Source organism: Pundamilia nyererei, unplaced genomic scaffold (assembly GCF_000239375.1).
Source record: "Pundamilia nyererei isolate P.nyererei 1_Seehausen unplaced genomic scaffold, PunNye1.0 scaffold00062, whole genome shotgun sequence".
NCBI classification, from domain to species: domain Eukaryota; kingdom Metazoa; phylum Chordata; class Actinopteri; order Cichliformes; family Cichlidae; genus Pundamilia; species Pundamilia nyererei.
This window is the reverse complement of record NW_005187463.1, coordinates 977,718-997,487: the sequence shown is the minus strand read 5'-3', so window position 1 is coordinate 997,487 and position 19,770 is coordinate 977,718. Positions and strand designations below refer to the sequence as shown.

General features: G+C 38.7%; 1 protein-coding gene across 1 annotated transcript; it reads left to right on the top strand.

Moving 5' to 3' along the window:
- The first annotated feature begins 3,373 nt into the window (after positions 1 to 3,373).
- Positions 3,374 to 8,482, top strand: ccnj (cyclin J). Its single transcript, XM_005735101.1, has 6 exons — positions 3,374 to 3,574; positions 3,811 to 3,900; positions 4,249 to 4,459; positions 4,552 to 4,851; positions 7,057 to 7,216; positions 7,505 to 8,482. Exons 2-6 carry the CDS (start codon positions 3,832 to 3,834, stop codon positions 7,827 to 7,829), a joined length of 1,065 nt encoding a protein of 354 aa, XP_005735158.1. The 5' UTR covers positions 3,374 to 3,574; positions 3,811 to 3,831; the 3' UTR covers positions 7,830 to 8,482.
- The last annotated feature ends 11,288 nt before the right edge of the window (positions 8,483 to 19,770 follow it).

Sequence of the window (19,770 nt, the reverse complement as noted above, 5' to 3'; positions counted from 1 at the left end):
CTTCACAAATGTAATTAACACACAGTGAAGGGCTTCGTATAGTTCAATAGCAGCTATAAAATTTGACCACTGGGCCTGGAGTGGAGCAAATGTGACACCCTTTATTGCAGCTACTTAATGGGCTGTAGATTCATTCGCACTTGTGACCTTTCGGCAATCTTTAATAAGACTCTCTAATTTGAATTGTAAATGGACATAATCACTATAGGGATTTTAATAAGTGACTTCGTGTAGGTACAAATTAGTATGCCATCTTTTACTGACTGACTTTTTAAGTATTAAAAGTATGAGACAGTAGAATGCTGACTCTTCAGAGCTGACCCACACTTTCTAAACCACCGACATGACCCTATCCATGGATTTTTAATTACAAACTGTGCCATCTGTCCTTTATGATTAGTTTACAAAAATCACTTTTAGATTTTAAAGTTGTCAGAACAACGCCCCTCTAACAGAGTTTAAATGAATGCATCTGGGCAGCATTGCAGATTTTAGCTGGGTCTCCAGAGGAATGTTGCCTATTTTGAGACACCAATGCCAGGAAGTAAACAGCTTTATGATGCTAACCTTAAATAGGATCAGTAATTTAAAGGTTGTTTACATCATCTGCCATTTCTCTCCATGTGCTTTTTGAAGGACTCTGCAGTGGCTTGGTCACACTACTGAGCCGGACAATAGCTGTGAGCTGCACTCCAAGTAGGAGCTGCATGACACAACAAAGAAGAAGAAGAAGAAGAAAAAAGCCACTGGCTCCCTCCACCCAGGACACCATTCGTTTCCGCTGACAGACAGTTTCAGTCCTTTATAAAGACGGCTTCCCACCGCCTCAGCAATATCTACCACAGAGTGGTTAGCATTACCAATCCTCTTAACCCTCACCCCCTGCATGCAGCCACACTCCCAGACTGCTCTTTCCATTATTTAAATGCATCACGGAAGCAGTGTGGTGTTTTCTTGTAAAATGTAAATTTGTTATGCGCCAGACAATATTTAAAAAATAAAAAGGTTGTCTTAAGTGATGTTAATGTTAACCTTTAAATGATATCTTCAAGTTACTGATCCATTGTTGCAAGATAAGGACTAGGTGTGGCTCAGTCATTCGTACCGGCATCCTTATCACAGCCCCTGGGAAGCCACCAGGGAGTCGACCCTTCTTTGATCTTCCTTTGTCACCTGATAAAACTTGTCCCCAGCATTGGTGGCTCAAAATAGTCAACATTCCTCTGTAGCTCCAGCTAAAAATCTGCACTGCTTCCCGAATGCACTCATTTACATATATCAAATCAATTTCCCTCACCATCATCACTCAAATGGGTTCTTCTGCTAACCTGGAAAATCTGGAAAAGTGCATTACATAGAATTCCCCTTGCTCTTGAAGTTATAGAGGAACAGATGTTACTTTAACCTATTTGAGTTAAATTAAATGGTCCTGTGCCTCTGGGACAAACTGACCCATTTTGGAGTTGCATTACAAAAAGTGACTGATTGAATTACTTTGCCTGCACAGGGATTTTTTTTAAAATGTATATTGGAAAAACAATTATTCTTCTATTGTAAGTTTTAAAGGTCATCACACTCTCCTGGGAGTAGATAAAACTCAGTTAGGTAAATGTAGCCACAAAGAAAAGAATCACTTTCACATTTGTTATCACAGCTGTGTACACAAACACACGTGACGCAGATGTAAATTCAATGAGCATTTTCTTTTTAGTAGATTTTCACCATATTTCATTCATTGAATGTGCTGCACTGATGGATTGGCCCACTATTTTAGTTTTTACTTTCACTTGATATTTTCACTTTCATGAGAGAAAGGAACAAACCAGTATCATCTAGCCTAGAAACCAACAACCTGGTTAGAAGGAATGGTTACAGTGACTCAGCACTACTGTGAGACAGCAAGACAAACAAGACGGATATGAGTTTCTCTAAAACTAATATAATATAATATAATATAATATAATATAATATAATATAATAATTGAGAACAGAAAAAGTAAACCCATGTCAAACATTTATGAGAACACGAATAAGAAAAAAGTTAGTGACAAGAAGTGGGTGGGTTCTCAAACAACTTGTGAGCAACTGAAGCTACTGTGAATGACACAGGATACCACTGATGGACTTGTGACCTGGCAGTAAACAGTGGTGATGCTAGAATCTGTAGGGGTCCTAGGCAAAAATTGACTTTATTCAAGTGTCTCTCCCTACTGTTCAGGCTAGACTAGCAGCATTAATTATTTCACATTATATTTAACCATCATTATGTTCATTATCTCCACTCACAACTCTCTTGCCGGTTTTCTCCACCTTCCCTTTTTTCTTCATTGTTTAACTACTCTTCATTTGTGAAGTGTCTTCTGCTGTTGTTGTTAGGGTAGTTTAACTTCTTCCCCTCTTTTATTCCAGTACTTAAGTAGAGTTTTTGTGCCAAGACCTATCGTTCAGGAGAATACTGCAGAGTGCTCATGCTCCAGCACCGATATAAATGGTAAAGAGTTGTGGCGACGTCACTGCTTGTGCACAACACAACCAATGTGCTGAGTATAATTGCAAACTTTCAGTGTCACCATGCTGTAGGGTAAACCAGACCACGCTAGTATGGCCCACCAAGCAGTTACCTCTCTTGCCTTGTGACCAGCTTGCAGTGGGAGTCAGTGGAGTCACATCAGGCCCCCCTAAAGAGGTCAAGTCTCTTTGACTGTCTCTGCAATTTTGTTTTTGTTTGCTTTTAATTCAAGGGCACTGGTTGCCACTGCTGTAGGTTAAAGTTTGTCAGCACTTGGGGGACCTCTTCTGGTGTTGGGCCCCAAGCACCTGCCTTTTTTGGCTGTTGGCAAGCTGGACCAGCTGTCAGCTTCAAAGCAATGCATGATGAGCTAATCACTTCCCATGCATCTTTATTGTTTATCTGAAAATGTGGGCAGTACAAAAAATGAAACTGCTAGAAAACTGTTCTTTTTACCAGCTTTCTGTGTTTGGCCCGTTTTAACATTTTACAATTTAATATATATAGCCTATAGGAACTGCAATATTGGGATGTGGGCACAAATTAGACGTTGCCATTCCCATTCATTGATCATTGGCTGCAATAGGAAAGCAGCTAAGCTGACTTTGCAGTGATTGGATGTTGACAGTTGTTGCTTATCTGTAATTGGTTGCAACCTGTGCAGTACTTGTAAAGACAATGGAATGATGCTTTCAAGTGATAATCAAAAACAAAATCTCACAGGTAAACTGTGTTAAACAGCTAGATGTTGCACCAAAATGTTTTACAATGCACATCTTTCAATTGAAAACATCTGTTGCACTTTATCGGCTACTAGGTTGGTTGTAGTGTAGTGTAGTGGTTGTAATATTTCACCTCCAGTTTTCCCGGCTGTCTTTCGGTTGGTTGTTCACGAGGGGTCGCAACTTTTCGAACAGCACTTGAACGCACCAGTAGTGTTTGGACTCGTGTTGCCGACTCTCAGCAGCTACAACAATGAGTGCGAGCAGAGCTTGTTTGGCTAGTTTGAATTGAAGTTTTCTTCAGTGAAACTGCCCGTAATATTTCACTACATGTGCTCTCTGGGTGAGTCTCCGCTTCGGGTTAGACAGGAGTCGCGTTTCTTTTCACATTCGCACCTCAGAAAAAGAAGAGAAAGATGATTGACTTCACTGTTCCCACTTTTGATCCGCTATCGTGAAAAGTGACATGGCTGTGTGTTTGGAGATTTAGTGTCATTGTGCGGCTTTTTTTTTTCCTGTGCTCTTTCTGAGACACGTTTTAGTTGATTCACTGCCATTCCAATGTTTTGTCTTTGCCAGGTTTCCAAAGCACTGTATTAAATGGAGCTGGAGGACCAATGGTGGAAAGGACAACTTGCTGCAGATATATACCAGGCGCTGCGATACAAAGTGAGTCACACCGGGTCATTTATGTGGTGGCTGCTAAAAATGATGCAAAAACTATGAGAAAGGTTACCTGTAGTGTCATCCTTCACATTCATCAGTAACTTCTTCTGTCGTGCTGTTTTACATTTTGATGTTGAAACAGCAGTGCAAAACTGTAAATAGTGAAATCTGAGTTACTTTTGAAAACGATATTGATTCCTTATTTTAATAGGCATAAACTTGTCTTTGCTCGCTTTAAATTGCTTGCTGCTTGAGTAATCTCATAGGACTACAGCAGAATAAACCTAAAGTCTAGTTCAGTTACAATGAAAGATGTGTCTTTTTGAAATCTCAAAACACGTTGTCCCATAGGAGCTCAAGTTACCTTCCTTCAAAGGTCAGTCCCCTCAGCTCAATTTGAGGCGATACTTCGCAGACCTCATAGCCATTGTCAGCAACCGCTTCAGGCTCTGTCCTACGGCCAGGCACCTGGCCGTCTACCTGCTGGACCTCTTCATGGACCGCTATGACGTCACGGTGCAGCAGCTTCACATGGTCTCGCTCTCGTGTCTTCTTCTGGCCAGTAAGTGTGCAGCTGACTTCACTTTTCAACACATCTAACTAGTAAGTGTCCACACTGGTGTGACAGATTGGGTGATTGTTCTTTGCTTACAGGTAAGTTTGAGGAAAGGGAGGACCGGGTGCCAAAGCTGGAAACACTAAACAACCTGGGTTGCATGAGCTCCATGAACCTGGTCCTGACCAAGCAGGGTTTACTGCATATGGAGCTGCTCCTGTTGGAAACTTTCCAGTGGAACCTGTACCTCCCTACGGCGGCCCATTTTACAGACTACTACCTCTCTATTGCAGTCCATGAGGGTGATCTGCATGATGGCTGGCCTATGACATGCCTGGAAAAGACTAAACTATACATGGCCAAATATGTGGATTACTTTCTTGAGGTTTCCTTGCAAGGTACCATGCATTTTGGATGTATTTGTGCAGTGCAGTCTTGCTTATCAGTATTATCAGTTTCTAGTGGAGCTGATAACGTTGATTTTCCAGTTATCAGAAGCTCCTCAGAGCCTATCCAGATAGCAAACAGTAGTTGAAACAGTTAAATCACTATTCGTCTGTCAACCTACATTAAATTGAATCAACGTTGATTATCAGTTTTGCACCGTCTGTTAATACTCAAACAGCACTGATCATCATTGCTGATGATCAGTGGGACGTCACTGGTATTTCAACTGATATTAAAGAACAAATTACTAATAATATTTTTGAAATATTGTATTGCAGAGGATGTTAGATTAAATATCTAACCTTAAACATTAGGGTTTAACATGTAAATACCAATGTATAACTTTACATCGTTTTAAAGCAAGAGTTTATTCTTCATCTTTTTTTAGTGGAAGTTTAGTTTAAAGTCCTTTTTGGTGAATTCACTCCTACATTGTTTCATATGTAGGATTATATGGCTTCAGAACTGCCACAAATCTTTATGGCGCTTTCAACATGGTGCTGAAAACAATCCTCCGAGAATTTGGTTGTTGATATGTTGATATGATAGTATCACAGTGTTACTCCATGGTGCAAATCTCCTGTTCCACCACATTCCTAAGGTGTTCTAATTCACTTAGATCTGGTGACTGTGGAGGTCATATAAGTACCATAAATTCACTGTCGTGTCCAAGAAACCAGTTTGTTACGTGCTTTTATTCCAGCTGGGAGCAGCCATAAAGGCATGGGTACAGTCAGCAACTGTACTCAGGTAGGCAAAACAATGCTAAATTAGTAATAAGGGCACCAAATTGCACCAAGAACATATCTGCAACACCATTAAATCACTACCGCAACAACAACTGAGTGTCATTAAACCAAGGGAATGTTTTCTCAGTCTTCGCCTTGGTTTCCTGTTCTCAGTTAGCAGGAGTGGCACCCGGTGGGGTCTTCTGCTGCTGTAGTCCATCTGTTTCCAGTTTCAATGTGTTCTGCATTCAGAGATGCTCTTCTGCATGCCTTCGTTGTATCAAGTGGTTATTTGAGTTACTGGTGCCTCTTAGAGATGGTCACATGTGAAAATCCCAGTACATCAGCATTTTCCAAAATATTCAGTGCAGTGTGTCTGGAACCAATTCCAACAATTACGCCACATCCCAAGCCACAACAGCTCAAAAACATTTACCACTGTTTACCACACCCCAACTCAGCACCTACACTGGACAAATGTGCAGTACTCCTAGCAGGCTTGGGCAAAAACACTTTGAGGTTTTATCAATATTTTAGCATGAATCTAACATTTTTATAGCACTAAAATCTCAAACTTAAAGTTAACATTTTTTTTAATGTTGTCTTGTAACATTGAGGGAAAGTTAAATTAAATTATTTATCACAGGTTTGCTTTCTCATCTCTTTCCATATTACCTTTAAAAAAAATTCCACTAACTGCTTTTTTTAAATAAAACATTTATACCTACACATTCAGAATAATAAGGAAATGTAAGTGGAAAATAACAGTGTCCACCCACAAAAGTTGATCTTTGAGTTTGCTTGGCCAGTTTCTTAAAGAGAAGATGTACTTACTTGTCATTCATGACTAGTGAGAAAATAACTGTTCTTTGTGTTTATCCTTCTAAAATTAATTGAATCCTAAAATAATACAGTATAACAGCTGCAGTAATGGCAGTCTAAATTCTACTTTCTAAGGCTATCTAGTGTTATCAACAATTTAGCTAGTTTTATCTTATCTATCATAATTAGATTCTACATGCTAATTTAGATGATTTGAATAAGAAATTTACTTTATAGCATGTTGGTTCTATGTATATTTAAAATTTTCAGTCTGGCATTTTAAGTTATAAACGGGTTACTGAGAAAATACATTCAGTCCTAGCAATAGCTAAAGCTAGCAAATGCTGGCTATCGCAGTATTTAGCTTAGCACAGATATTTTAGGTCTTTATCTGTTTGTCTTTTGAAATGTCTGTGAAAGTAGCATCGATGCCCGATGGTTTAGCAAACTAGTGTAGTTCCTGTTAAGCCACAATGCAGCTACTGTAGCAGATCTCAGTTTTTAAATTCATTTTGGATATAATGTCTGTTTTCATGAAGAAAAAAATGTAAAAATGAGGATTGGGGTGTTAAATCTGGGGTGCTTTTTTTTTTTTTTTCTCCTCAGATCATGTCTTTTTGTGTTTTGCACCTTCACTGGTGGCTGCTGCGTGTGTGGCCGCCTCACGCCTGATCCTTCACCTGACACCTACATGGCCACCGCGACTGCAGCGCCTCACAGGCTACGCATGGGAGAACCTAATCCCGTGTGCAGAGAAACTACTCATGTGCGTATCTAACAATAACCTTGCACAAAGTTGACTTGTATATGTGCTGAATATGAAAGTGAACGCTCAACACGGTTGATTAAAATGACTTGGGACAGTTAGGTGCTGCGTTTCAGGTTTGAGTGTTTTGACACTGATGCCTCACAATGGCACAGCAGAACAAAAGAAGCCAAAGCACAACAGAAGCACACACCTTACACATACAAGAGATTTACATCAGCACTCGGTGTGCAGCATTGACTCTTTTTGCTAATCAACAGTGCAACTCTTTGCCCCTTCTTTCCACAGTGCACATGACAGTGACGTCAAAGAGGCCAACAAGCAAAAGTGTCAGCAGCCCAACCAGCAGCAGCAGCAGGGTCAGACAGCTTACCACACCTCAGCTCAGTACCTCAACCGAACAAATGCGCAGTACCCCCAGCAAGCTCCACAGCCAGTCACTGCCCCTGACCACCTGCCTGCCTCCTACCTCAGCCACTCCACTGCCAACGGCCCCCAGAGCATCAACACCCAAACCATCTCCACGTCGCTGGACCCAAAGTCTAACATTCCCAACAGGGCATTCCAAGTCAGCATGCACTATACTTGCGCTGCTCCGTGCTTTGACAGATGATGGATTTCCAAGGTTTAGTCATTTTGGAAGCGGTAGAGTTAAGATACTGCCATCCATTTCACTGGATCAGAACAAGACGAAGAGGGAGGAAAAAAGAAAAAAAAAATCTTGTTTTTAATTTGAAGAGTCTTGATGAGATTGGTGCAGCACTTTGAATCACAGTACACAATGTGCAATATGCCAAGTCTGCTGTAGTTTTCTTATTTGTTTTTCAAGATGGTTCAGGTAAGAATGTAGTCGTGAATTGCCTCTTGGCACAGTTTGCACCCTGTATCCACTGTCACTGTTACTGCGTTACAGACCAAAAGTCTCGTATTCAGTTAAGCCAAAGTATTTCAGAAATACTATATGTACAGTTACTTTGTGCCTTTAGCCATTGTGACTATTAGTATAAGTTAAAACTGCAGTAACAAAAGGGGATTGACATTGTTTTGTAGTTGACGTGAGAGTTAATGTTTCTGTAGCTTTGTGGGTTTTTTCCACAAAAACTATTTTTGTTTGTTTGGATGAATGTCATTTGTAAGACAAGGAAATAATATACTCCCCTAGATGTCACAACGTACAGTATTAGCAGAGTAAATGTTCTCATGTGGATGGAGGACAGAGTGCATTCTACAATGACTGTTTTAAATAAAATATAAACCTGTGTTAAACTGTGATTCTAGTCCAGTGGATTTGTTGCAATGTGTATCATTAAGTATAACTGCTGCTTGCATGACTGCAACTTACCGTCACTTCTGATTCTCTGATTTAACGTTCAACATGTGGTGTAGTAATCATCTAGGAAAAACTCATTTCTGACTTTGCTACAAAAATATGACCAGCTTTATTCTTCAACACATTCTGAGCTCTCCTCGTGATTTCTTTTGGAATAGTTCTCCACACTTCTGGAAGGAGCTCTTCTTTGGGTGTTGGCTTTTATTCTGTTCTTTGTCTGCTATAATAATCTGGGCTCTAAGGAGGCCCATCAATGGTTGATGGTGTTGCATTGCTTTTATTGTATTGGCACTGTTTGGGGATCATTGTTGTACTAAAAATTGAAGCGGTTGGCAATCAGATGATTTCCAGATGGTACTGAATTAGATTATAATCTGATGGTACTTTTCTCCCCAACAGACTGGTTCAAATGCAGTCTGAAACCATGACACAGCTGCCACTATGTTTTACGGCTGTAGACACTCACTATCGTATCTCTCCTGACATCTTCTGTATGTATGTAATCTAATTTGATTGGAAAATTTCAAATCTAGATTGATCACTCCATAAGTCTATTTTGTATTTACACTGGTTCTCAGCGCAGTTCTTGTGTAATTTTGTATACCTTGGCATTTCTTAAGAAGAGAAACATGGTGACGGTTCTCCTGATGAAGCTTCTGATGAGGTTTCAGTGAGCAGTAGATGGATGAACAGAAGGTCCTGTGTTAGGTCCTGTAATAGCTCTTTGAGAATCATCTTGTTCCTGCAAAAATTCTATTTATGTCTATCAGACTGTGGTGTCTTTGGCATTTTCCAAAGATTCAACTAAAGAGATTGGAACAAATTTGTAACAGGTTTCAAGTAACAAAGTGCCTAAAATTATTTAAAACGGATTCTCTGCTAAGATGTCCGTAACAACAGAGGTTAATGAATAATTTATAGGTCATTGTCAAGTGGCTTTATCTTAATTGTACTGATTGTCCCTAGCAGCTGACTGCTCCATGCTAAATTTTAGTCATTCAGTCAGAAGAAATTTTTAACTTACACATAACCAATAGATTTAATAAGTGAAGCAGAATACAACCAAATAAATGTGTTAAAGTTAAAAATCAGTCTGACACCAAAACAATTCAAATTACTTAAGATGAGCAAAAACAGAGTTTAAAAATGGCTCGCTTAATGTAGTAAAAAGAGAATATTAAGTGACACTTGTGGCTCAGTATGAGCGTGCATACTGATGAAATGTCTGAGTGGGTGTTACATGTTGTGTAGGATCAAAATAATCAATTAACAAGACAAGTGTGTTGCGATCCAATACAGAAATTTTCCATATTTAAATTTTGCAAAATCAGAGTCAGATCTATAACATCCCTGGTACATGTGTGCCTTCCCTACTCCGTTGTCATTTGTTTAACATTTGTTTGTTTGACACAGCATCCTGGTGGCAGCTAAAAGGAAAAGACAAGCTGTGAATGAAAGCATTTGTTTTATGTCTACATCTGTTATGCTTACATTGTGTGTCACACCTTTTACAATATGTTGGATATGTACATTAAGGACATTTTTTGAAAAGACAACCCACAGTCTGCAGAGGGCAGTGTGTGCCACATTTCTTATGCTGCTTTTCTCCTCAGCTTTACATCTATTGTGTATTCTCTCTTGTGAGCTATAAAATCATCTTTATCAGACAGTTGACCGAGTAATATCCTAAACACGTCAGCCAGCTATTCAACTGAGTGTGCGTTAGACTGCCTCTAAAGTTATACAATTATGTGGTTAAAATGCAACTACAGTTGTTAAGCTCTAGACTTAAGATGTAAAACCACTCTCTTGTTGCTTAGATAAACTCTAAACCAATTTGGTTTCCTTCCACTTCCACGTTTTTATTTATTAACTCCCGGGTCTTTAAAGAAAACCCTAATTTCAGCAAGTTCCTGTTATAAAACAATGTGGTCAAGCCTGACTGAAACAACGCTTCCAAATAAACCTCTGAAGCATGTCTTCCTGCCTGTCGTGATGTGGCAAGCCTACAAAAATAGAATTTCCGATCTAGGCTGTGGGCTGCAGAAAGCTTCCTGTGGAGGAGGACATAAAGTGATGTAGTCTTCTTGCTTTGTATATGTTGCTTCCTCTACTGATCTGTGCATGTAAGTTCACCAGAAGTTCACAACTCTGTTTTATCTTACTCCTTAGATTATATCCTCCCATATTTTGGCATAAAAGCTGCAACTAACTCACACACCTTTTTTCTTTTATGTGTTTGGTGCGTGGCCTTGTCATTTCAAGAAAGGGCAGTAAAGGTTAGTTAAATGACCTATTGTACTTTTCTGTAGTAAAATTTCAAAACAGCAGTAGACATATCACCACTAATGAATTAACCAGACTAACAGAGGTACATGGTTTGTTTACATAAAGTCTGACATTGCCTGGTATTCTCCCAAATCTTCTTTAAATCAGAAATTCTGGGATTGGAAGTTGCACATTGTGAAAGCAAATCTATCAACACTTTTGAAGTCTGAGATTTTGAGTTGAGCCTAAAAAAAGTCAGCAACCTCACTAGCAGGCATTAAACCAAAGACTCTTCCACTGGGCTTTGTTTATTTGTTCGGTCAGTCTGTCATTTTTGTCATTTTTTGTTTTTGTTTTTTAGGAACATATGTCATGGAAAAACAGAATAGAAATAGAAACAAGTTAAACAGTAAATGCAAAAAAAGTATTTGTCTGCCTTCACAGTGACTATATGCTCTAATTCATTCCAAAGGTGTTCCATTGACTTGAGGTCTGGACTCTGTGCAGGCCAGTCACGTTCTTCCACACCAAACCATCTCATCCATATCTTTATGGACTTTGCTTTATGGACTGGTGTGCAGTCATGTTGGAACAGGAAGAGGGTCATCCTCAAACTGTTCCCATATAGTTGGGAGCATGAAATTGCTAACAAATCCAGACTCGTTCATTGGATTACCAGTGGAGTAGCCTGTTCCATCACTCCAAAGAACATGTGTCCACTGCCCTAGAGTCCAGTGGTGGCATGCTTTACACCACTGCACCCTAAGTTTGCATTGCTCTTGGTGATGTAAGGCTTAGATGCATGCTGCTTGACCAGTGAAGCCCATGAAGTTCTCTACGCACTGTTTTTGAGCTCATCTGAAGCTTACATGAAGCTTGGAGGTCTGTAGCGACTGACTCTGCAGCAAGTTAGCAACATCTGCACACTCTGCTCCTGGGCATCTGTTGACCCTGCTCTGAGATTTTACATTGTCCACCACTTCATGGCTGACTTGCTGTCTTTCCCAATCACTTCACTTTGTTATAACACCACTAACAGTTGACTGTGGAATATTTAGTAGTGAGGAACTTTCACGAGTGGACTTGTTGTACATCCACACAGGAATTCACTAAGCAGCTGACAGTGACCCATTCTTTCACAAATACTCGCAGAAGCAGTCTGCATCACTAGGTGCTTGATTTCATACATCTGTGAACATGGAAGTGATTGAAACATCAGGATTCAATAATTTGGATAGTGAAGAAATAATGTGCATAAAAAGAGTCTTTTACAGCAGAGTTTTATCTGCATAAGAAGGGCTTCATCCCTCTACATGTTATACTACTGCCTACTGCATGTTGCATATACTTACCGGCCACTTTATTAGGTACATTTTGCTACCAGGTTGGACTCTCTTTTGCTTTCAGAACTGCCTTAATTTTACATAGATTCATAGATTGATCCAACTACATGATGGAATCATTCCTCAGGGATTTTGTTGCGTATTGATATAACACTATCACACAGATTTCTCAGCTGCATATGCATGATGCAAATCTCCCTGTCTACTGGATTGCAACAGGGTGTCTATGGAGCAACCAGCAGCTTGTTGGCCCGGTAGATCCATGTTTTTATTTTTTTTTATGTCAAATCTGACCCAACCATCTAAATGTTGCACCACAAATTGAAACCTGAAAACAACATTTTCTCCAGTCTTGTACAATCTTGGTTAGCCCATGTGTAGTCTCAGTTTCCTGTTCTTAGCTGAAAAGATTAGCACCCAGTGTGGTTTTCTGCTGCTGTAGCGCATCTGCTACAAAGTTCATGTTGTGCATTCAAAGATGCTTTTCAACATATCCTGATTTTAACAAGTGAGAATTCGAGTTACTATTGTGTTCCTGTCAGCTTGAAGCAGTCTGGCCATTCCTAAGATCTAGTATCAAAGAGCCAGAGACCCCAGAGAGCTGCAGGTCACTTGATATTTTCTCTTTTCAGGTCTTTCTCTGTAAACCCTGAGATGGCTTCAACAACTATGCCACGTTTAAAGTCGTGTAAATTACCATTTGAATTTAACCAGGTTGTCTCAACCACATCCACATGACTAATTCTAATTAGATATTTGTATTAACAAGCAGCTAAACAGATGTACCTGATGAAGCAGCCAGTGAGTGTATGACATGTGTAATATACTGCAAGCTGATAAAGTAAGTGGCTACGTCCTTAACTACACTACAAGGATAATAAGAGTGTATTATAAACAGAAACACCACTGTGATTTCACAACCCCATGCTGCAAAAGCCTCCTGTCCTTGACTGGATTTCAGAAAGAATCACAAGGAAACATATTTTATAGTAATCCAACAGGAAAGCAGCCCCCACAGTTTCAGTACAGAGAGTTCAGGACAAACATTTTTCAGATGGGTGTTGTTCATGTGTGATAACACACACACCTGATTTTGCTGGGTGCCGCACAACAGCACAGAATAACTCTTTCAGAATGGAGGTGAGACTAATGTCTAACTGGTTTTGACCAAAACAGTAGAAGTCTGTGGTTAGAAAATTGGTTAGCAAACAGGAAGAAGTTAGAAAAATAGACAAACCAAAATAAAGAGCAAGCTCCTCTCAGAATCAAGTCATTCTTTAGCTGTGAAGTTGTATCTGCTCCCTCAGGGTAGGCAGACAAAAGTTCTTGTTTCTCCACGTCTCTGTTCACAAGACAGCAGTAAAGGGAGATGAGTGTGAGGACTGCTTACTCCCAGGCGCACGTTGCAACACATTGCTGTGATTCATGTTGTTTGGCTGAAAACTGAGTTTTAAATTTGGAAAGACAATCGCAACGACTAAAGGAGTTTAACAAGAAAGATTTGTCATTTAAACTGAAATGAGCCCAAATGCGTTCACACAGCACAAACAAATCCTAGTCCTAGCTGCCGTACATTTAGTTGTAAAGCATTTTTGAGAAAACCAGAGGGAGAAGAAGCTAGTAGATTTTAATTTACTTGTCAAGTCACATGGTTATCAGTATGTAACTGGCCTTAAATCAGGTTACATTTCAGGTAATGTGATTAATTATCTGACTGTAATCAACAGAGAAGAAAACAGTCAAGTGTCACCTAAAGAATCCAGAGTATTTAATGTTAAATTAAACAAAAAAAATAACAAAAAATAAGTAAGAAAGTATAAAATACAAAGAGTAAATGAAACAACAAGCAAAAAAGTTTTTTCTAAAGCTATTTTCAAAATGTTTTCAAGGATTTTATTTTTGTCTTCAGTTTGACTTTTCTCTTTCATAGCAACTTCTTTCAAAAGTGTTGCCACCTCCTCATCGTTTTTATTTCAAGCCAGTTGTATTTCTGAAGGTCACACTTTATTTCGCCGTGCCATGTTTCATGAGTTTTCTTGTCACCAACCTCTCACCTTTCTAGCTGTTCAAAAGTCTCCTGTATATGACTGTTTACAGCCTGTGCTTTAAACAATCAAACCACCGGGGCCAAATTTAGCCAGTTCCTGCAAACTTCAGCAACAATGATGCCAGGGGAGTCCAGCTGCTGCTTTAACTACACAAAGACACAGAAAATAACATGTCTTTTGATTTACTTAGCTTAACAACATAGAGCACCTGTCACAGTTGACTGTTTGTGAGAATCGTTATTCACCTTAGACTCTATATAACATTTTTATGTAGCTGCTATGACATTGTCAACTGGTTTTGGACTTTTATTGAAACCATAAAATTTGTTTTTTATCACCTGAAGCTATGATGATGCTAGAAACCTTGGTTAACAACATAAATCCAGATGCTGTACTAGTGCAACAGGCCAACTGTATCAACTGCACACAGTCTAATAGAATAACTAATACCAGAAACTAAAAGTGATGTCAGATAGAGCATTTGAAATGGCTATTAGAGGATTAGAAGAACTTATTGGCACTTCAGCATCAGCTTCATTTGTAGTCCTTGAGGTTATCACTTGACTTCACAGTCAAAGAATGACTCATGGTTGCGACATGAAACATGAGACTGTCAGCAGCTGGTTAATTAAGTGCTATCTTGGCTTGAGGCATTCCTCAGAAAGATACAGTACTGTGAAGATTTAAAGGACCAATAGGGAGTAGCTTACACTGCTGAGAATGGATCTTATCGGTGCACTTTTAGGTCCACCCACATCTGAATGGTATAGTGTGAAAGTGACTCCTTGTCTCCATGCGCTAGCCAAAAGCAAAACTCAAACAAGCAAAGTGGATACTGGCAAGAAGGCATTAAAGAGATCCTGAACTGTCATTCAGTATCCCTGTACCAGGCATTTTGTATCAAAAATGTCAGTAGTTTTATCTCAAAATGTTTGTGTTAGTCCATTATTTTTATAAAAAGTAATGTAAAAGTAAAGTAATAACTGTTAATTATTTCTGTCAGTGTCTGAGCGGCACAGACATGCCTGGTTAAGTTATTTCATTTTGCTTATTATCTTTAATTATACTACTTCATATTGTGATAATAAATACATATGTATATTGTTTATTTTCCCCGCAAGCTACATAGTCAGGCTAAAGAGAAACTTGTTCAGTTTTAAAGACAACTAAAATTCATCTGTAAACCTTGGTTGTGATGTTTACATGGAATGTCATAATGTTGGTATGGCCAGTAAAAATGACCATTATTACTGGTCAGTAATTCACAGTCCCAATTGTAATATACATTGTACCCTACTGGATTCACATCCAGGCTGTCAGTTACCCACAGGGTCATTATTTAACCTCAAACTGCTGCCTCCGTTGTAATTAATTTATATTATTCTGTATATAACACAGTAATGATTGCCAACATCCACAAAACATTTTGAAATTGAAGTTTAACCTAAGGTTTAGCAGTACTTGCTGTAGGGTCTGTGCAGGCCTGATGATTGTCCAAAAAGTCTTCGACTTTACTTGAATGAATTGTTGTTTGTTTAGCTGTTTCTCTGTGATATTTAAGGACTTTATTTCTAATTCTTCATATTGCATTTAGTGGCAACTCAAACAAAATTCTGTGGCGGTCAGAAAATTTGATGATCTTTAAGCTACATGAGTGATATGGGTTGAGTATGACTTTTGCAACAAACGGCAAATATAACACCAAATTCGTGGGAGGATGATAAGATGAATATAATGCATACTAAAATCAAACGATTTGGGATATATAATAAATCTTTAAAAAAAAAAAGATGTTAATAATCTCTGTGATGATCATGCAAACTTCTGTTCAGATAGGCCAAACTGTTAAGGAGGAGATGTGGTGCATATATACATATATTCTATGATTGATCAATATATTTATAATCAATCTTTAAGATATTGCTTCAAAAAAATGCCAATAACCCTGAGGGGTTTCAAGATGGTTGTCAAGTGACAAGGTGCTAACATTAGCATGCTAACATTAGCTTTCTAATTGTTGATGAGATGGAGCGTGCTAAATTAGTTCTATGACACAGTAAAAAAGTTTTTTAGTTGGGTAAAATCATTCTGTTAGAGTTTTAAAGCTCAGTGTGAGACAGAGTGTTAAGCCTTCAAATGGCTCTGCTGTTTCTATAATCCAGTGTCACCTAGCTAGCTAAGCATTACAAACGCTCACACTGTACTGAGCTAACACGTATTCAGTAAATTTGATGTAATATTGTTAAAAGCGTGGTTTAGTTTTAATGAGAGTCCACTTACAGATTAAACAGGGATCACATTGGGACATTACACACAAACAAAGAGGAAAAATTAAAAAAAAACAGTTACATTTTAATGCTCAACAGCAACTGATCCTCCTCAAGATTTATGAGCTCATACACACTTTACACACACTGAGGGATAAAAAAGTGAAGCTCTAAGAAATATATTCTCTATCATATTGCATGTTTAGTTTATGTATTTGCCACAACTGCATTCAAAAGACAGTACAGATAGTACAAATACATACATATCATCGAGATCTTAGCAGTCAATTGAAAAGAGATGTGGGCTCCTGATATGTTGCACTGTGACTGTGGCTGTAGAATGTTTGTAGCTGTGATCTGAGAACTGTCAGCCCTATATTTATGATCGCTTCATTTCAAATAACTGCAGGTATTTCTGCAGAAAATCCACTTCAGGCATGGATGAAGTAACTGTCTTGTGATGTTATTTTTTCAGACAAATATTGTTTCACACATTTTTACATTAGTTTTCCAATTCTTTGTCTAAAAAGTGTTCCTATTCTTTTTTAAACCTGTTAAAAAAGCCTAACTATAGATGTGTTGTTGTGCAATCAGTGAAATCAACTGCACTTGATATCCAGCACAGAACAGACGGGAGGATGGTGACAGTAAATGTTCAGGTTTCAGTAAACTAAATCAAGAGAATATGTTCACTAATTTAATTATGTTGTGGAGAAAAAATACAAGATTAAACGTATTTGAATTAAAAGGACTTTTATAATCCTCTCTAAACCTATATAAGTGGGATTTGGTGTAATCTAAATGTGAGCACAGATTGCATTCCAAATCGCACTGCCCTGTGCTTATTTTAGATATTGCATAACAATGTTTCATAACAAAAAAAAAATCTGAAAAAAGACAGGATATTCATTATGTGATAAAAAATCATTTCAGGTTCAAATCACTGAATTGAAATAATTCCAAAGGCCTGAGTTCTTTATAGTACTATCTATAATACTATCCATGACACTTAAAACTCTTTGTGCACTGTGCATGCTGTGCTTAGTCTACGTGACAACTTGTGTATCTGCAATCTGGTGTTTTTTTTCTCATACAAAGAATATTGTTGTAGATGCTTGATAGACTAGAAAACTACACTTAAAATAAACAAAGAAGCCTGATTTGTATGACAGCACTTCACGAATCCTGTGGTCTGTGACAAGGCAATTGAGGTTTTTTTAAATTCATCCTTTATGTCTCATTGCAAAGAAAAACAAAGGCCACATATTGGGATGAAAGTGGCTACACCACACATGAACACTGAATAATCACACTTTTGACAGAATTAAAGGCTATGAAAGGTGTCATTTAAAGACATACTGAGAAATGATAGTCGCCACTTTTTTGCTTGTATTCATGAGAACAGCTACCTTGGAAGTAAAGTGTTTCTTCATGCTTCTATAAGGAAGAAGACACAAGAAAAGCAAGAAACTGAGAAGATGAACCTTTCAGGACCATGGTCAGCTCAAGCTCAGTTGAGACGTTGAATCATCACGACTGAGAGAAATGTCTGCAATTTCTGTGGAAATACACTGAAACATTAAAAAAAAAATCTTAATCTTAAATAATTTTATACTAGATGCAAATTCAATCAATGATATAACTATGACACATATTCTGCTGTTAATATGTTAATATGATATAAGCTGCTAACATATAGAATAAAAAATAACTATAGCAATATAAGGTGCAACAATGTATAGACACATCTGAAGAAAAAAGTATTCTTTTCGGGTGTTTTTTTCCCTTTCGATTCGTTTCCTCTTTTAACGCGTGTTTTGATTGGCTCTCCACGACCCTTGTAACCAATCAGCCTCCGCCTGCTATGGAGGAAGGAATAAATGCAAGATGGCTCCTCATATAAAAACAGTCTTCTGGGTCGTCCTCAACGTGCAACAAAATAACTCTTTAAATCTTATCAGGTTAAAATATTTATCTGCGAAGAGTTCTGAGGGGTGAACTGGGCTTTATGTTAATGGTACTTGGCGATATTTTGTGGAAGAAGACAGCAGAGAGACGACCGGGGCAACTTTGAAGACATGAATTGGTTGTGAACTCTCTCTCTTTGGTAGACAGAAGCACACTGTTGGGGCCTCGGCTAGCTAGCGGTAGCTGCTAGCTAGCTAATGACTCTGTCTGCTGTTATCTGTTGCACTGGAAACAGCGTAGCAAGAAAAGTTTCAAGTTGTCCGGTGCCTGTTGGATGTAGGACGCTGAAGTGCCCACAATAACTGACCATGGCTGTATCGAGGTAAGATACGTCTGTAGTAGCTCTGTTTATCTATCCCAGGGTTTTTTTTTTAGCTATTAGCTAGCGGGCTTGCTAATACCTGCTAGCTTTTGATTAGGAAGAGAATGGCATGGCGACGCCTGACAAACGTTAGCATGTGTAATGTTACAGTGTGAATTGGTCGCCTCTTGTGATATCCCTCGAAGTGTTAACGTAAGTTTGGGCTCGTGTTCACTTTCAGGTGCGACATTAAAATACATCCCAGTACTCTGTAACACTCTGCTGATGCCGGCGTTAAGTACAGGTTAATTAACGTTGCTGTGGAGTTATGTCAGTAAAGCTGCTTTGCAAACAAGAGATGCCACCACTGGCTAGCCGCCTCTGCATGCACAACCAGTTAATGTCTGTGTCCGGAACAGTTGCACCTGTAAGTCAACCGTAAATACACTCAGGTGTAGTCCACCTATAGTTTGTTGGGGGATTGTTGTTATGTTGTTTCTCTGGTACTGAAGACTTCACGGCTCTTGTGTAGCTGATGGCATGTAAGTCCAGTTTTCTGATTCCAGCCCAGCAGGTTTTCCTTATAGATCAAGAAGATCCTTTATGAAACTTCTTAAGTGCTCCAGTTCATGCCTTTGCATTGTAACAAAACACAGAGATGGCAGGGATAATTTTGACTTAAGTGTGTTTCAGGGGCTAGCTTAGTTTTCATAACAGCACACTAAACAGGGGTCACATAGGAACACTGCACACAGAAGGGGAAAAAAAAAGGGGGGGGGGGGCATCCTTCATACCTCCTCTGCCTTCAGAGTTCATTACACAGAGTGAATCATGAAAATCACACACCCACATCTGAAAGATTTTAAAAAACACAAAAGAAAAGCCCATTGCATTCCAAAGCAAATGCTGCATTGGAAAAGTGCTGAAAGTAAACGACTCCAACAATGGCTAGCTACTTCTCTAATATTTAACCAGTTATGTTAATATTAGAAATCTAAACAGTCACACTTCGATGATAGTTTTTTTTTT

Bases quoted from the DNA above. Each gene is read 5' to 3' on its own strand.
- ccnj (XM_005735101.1), top strand. From the start codon at position 3,832: ATGGAGCTGGAGGACCAATGGTGGAAAGGACAACTTGCTGCAGATATA. The intron at 4,460-4,551 runs GTAAGTGTGCAG...CTTTGCTTACAG, and splicing joins CTCGTGTCTTCTTCTGGCCA to GTAAGTTTGAGGAAAGGGAG. The intron at 4,852-7,056 runs GTACCATGCATT...TTTTCTCCTCAG, and splicing joins TCTTGAGGTTTCCTTGCAAG to ATCATGTCTTTTTGTGTTTT.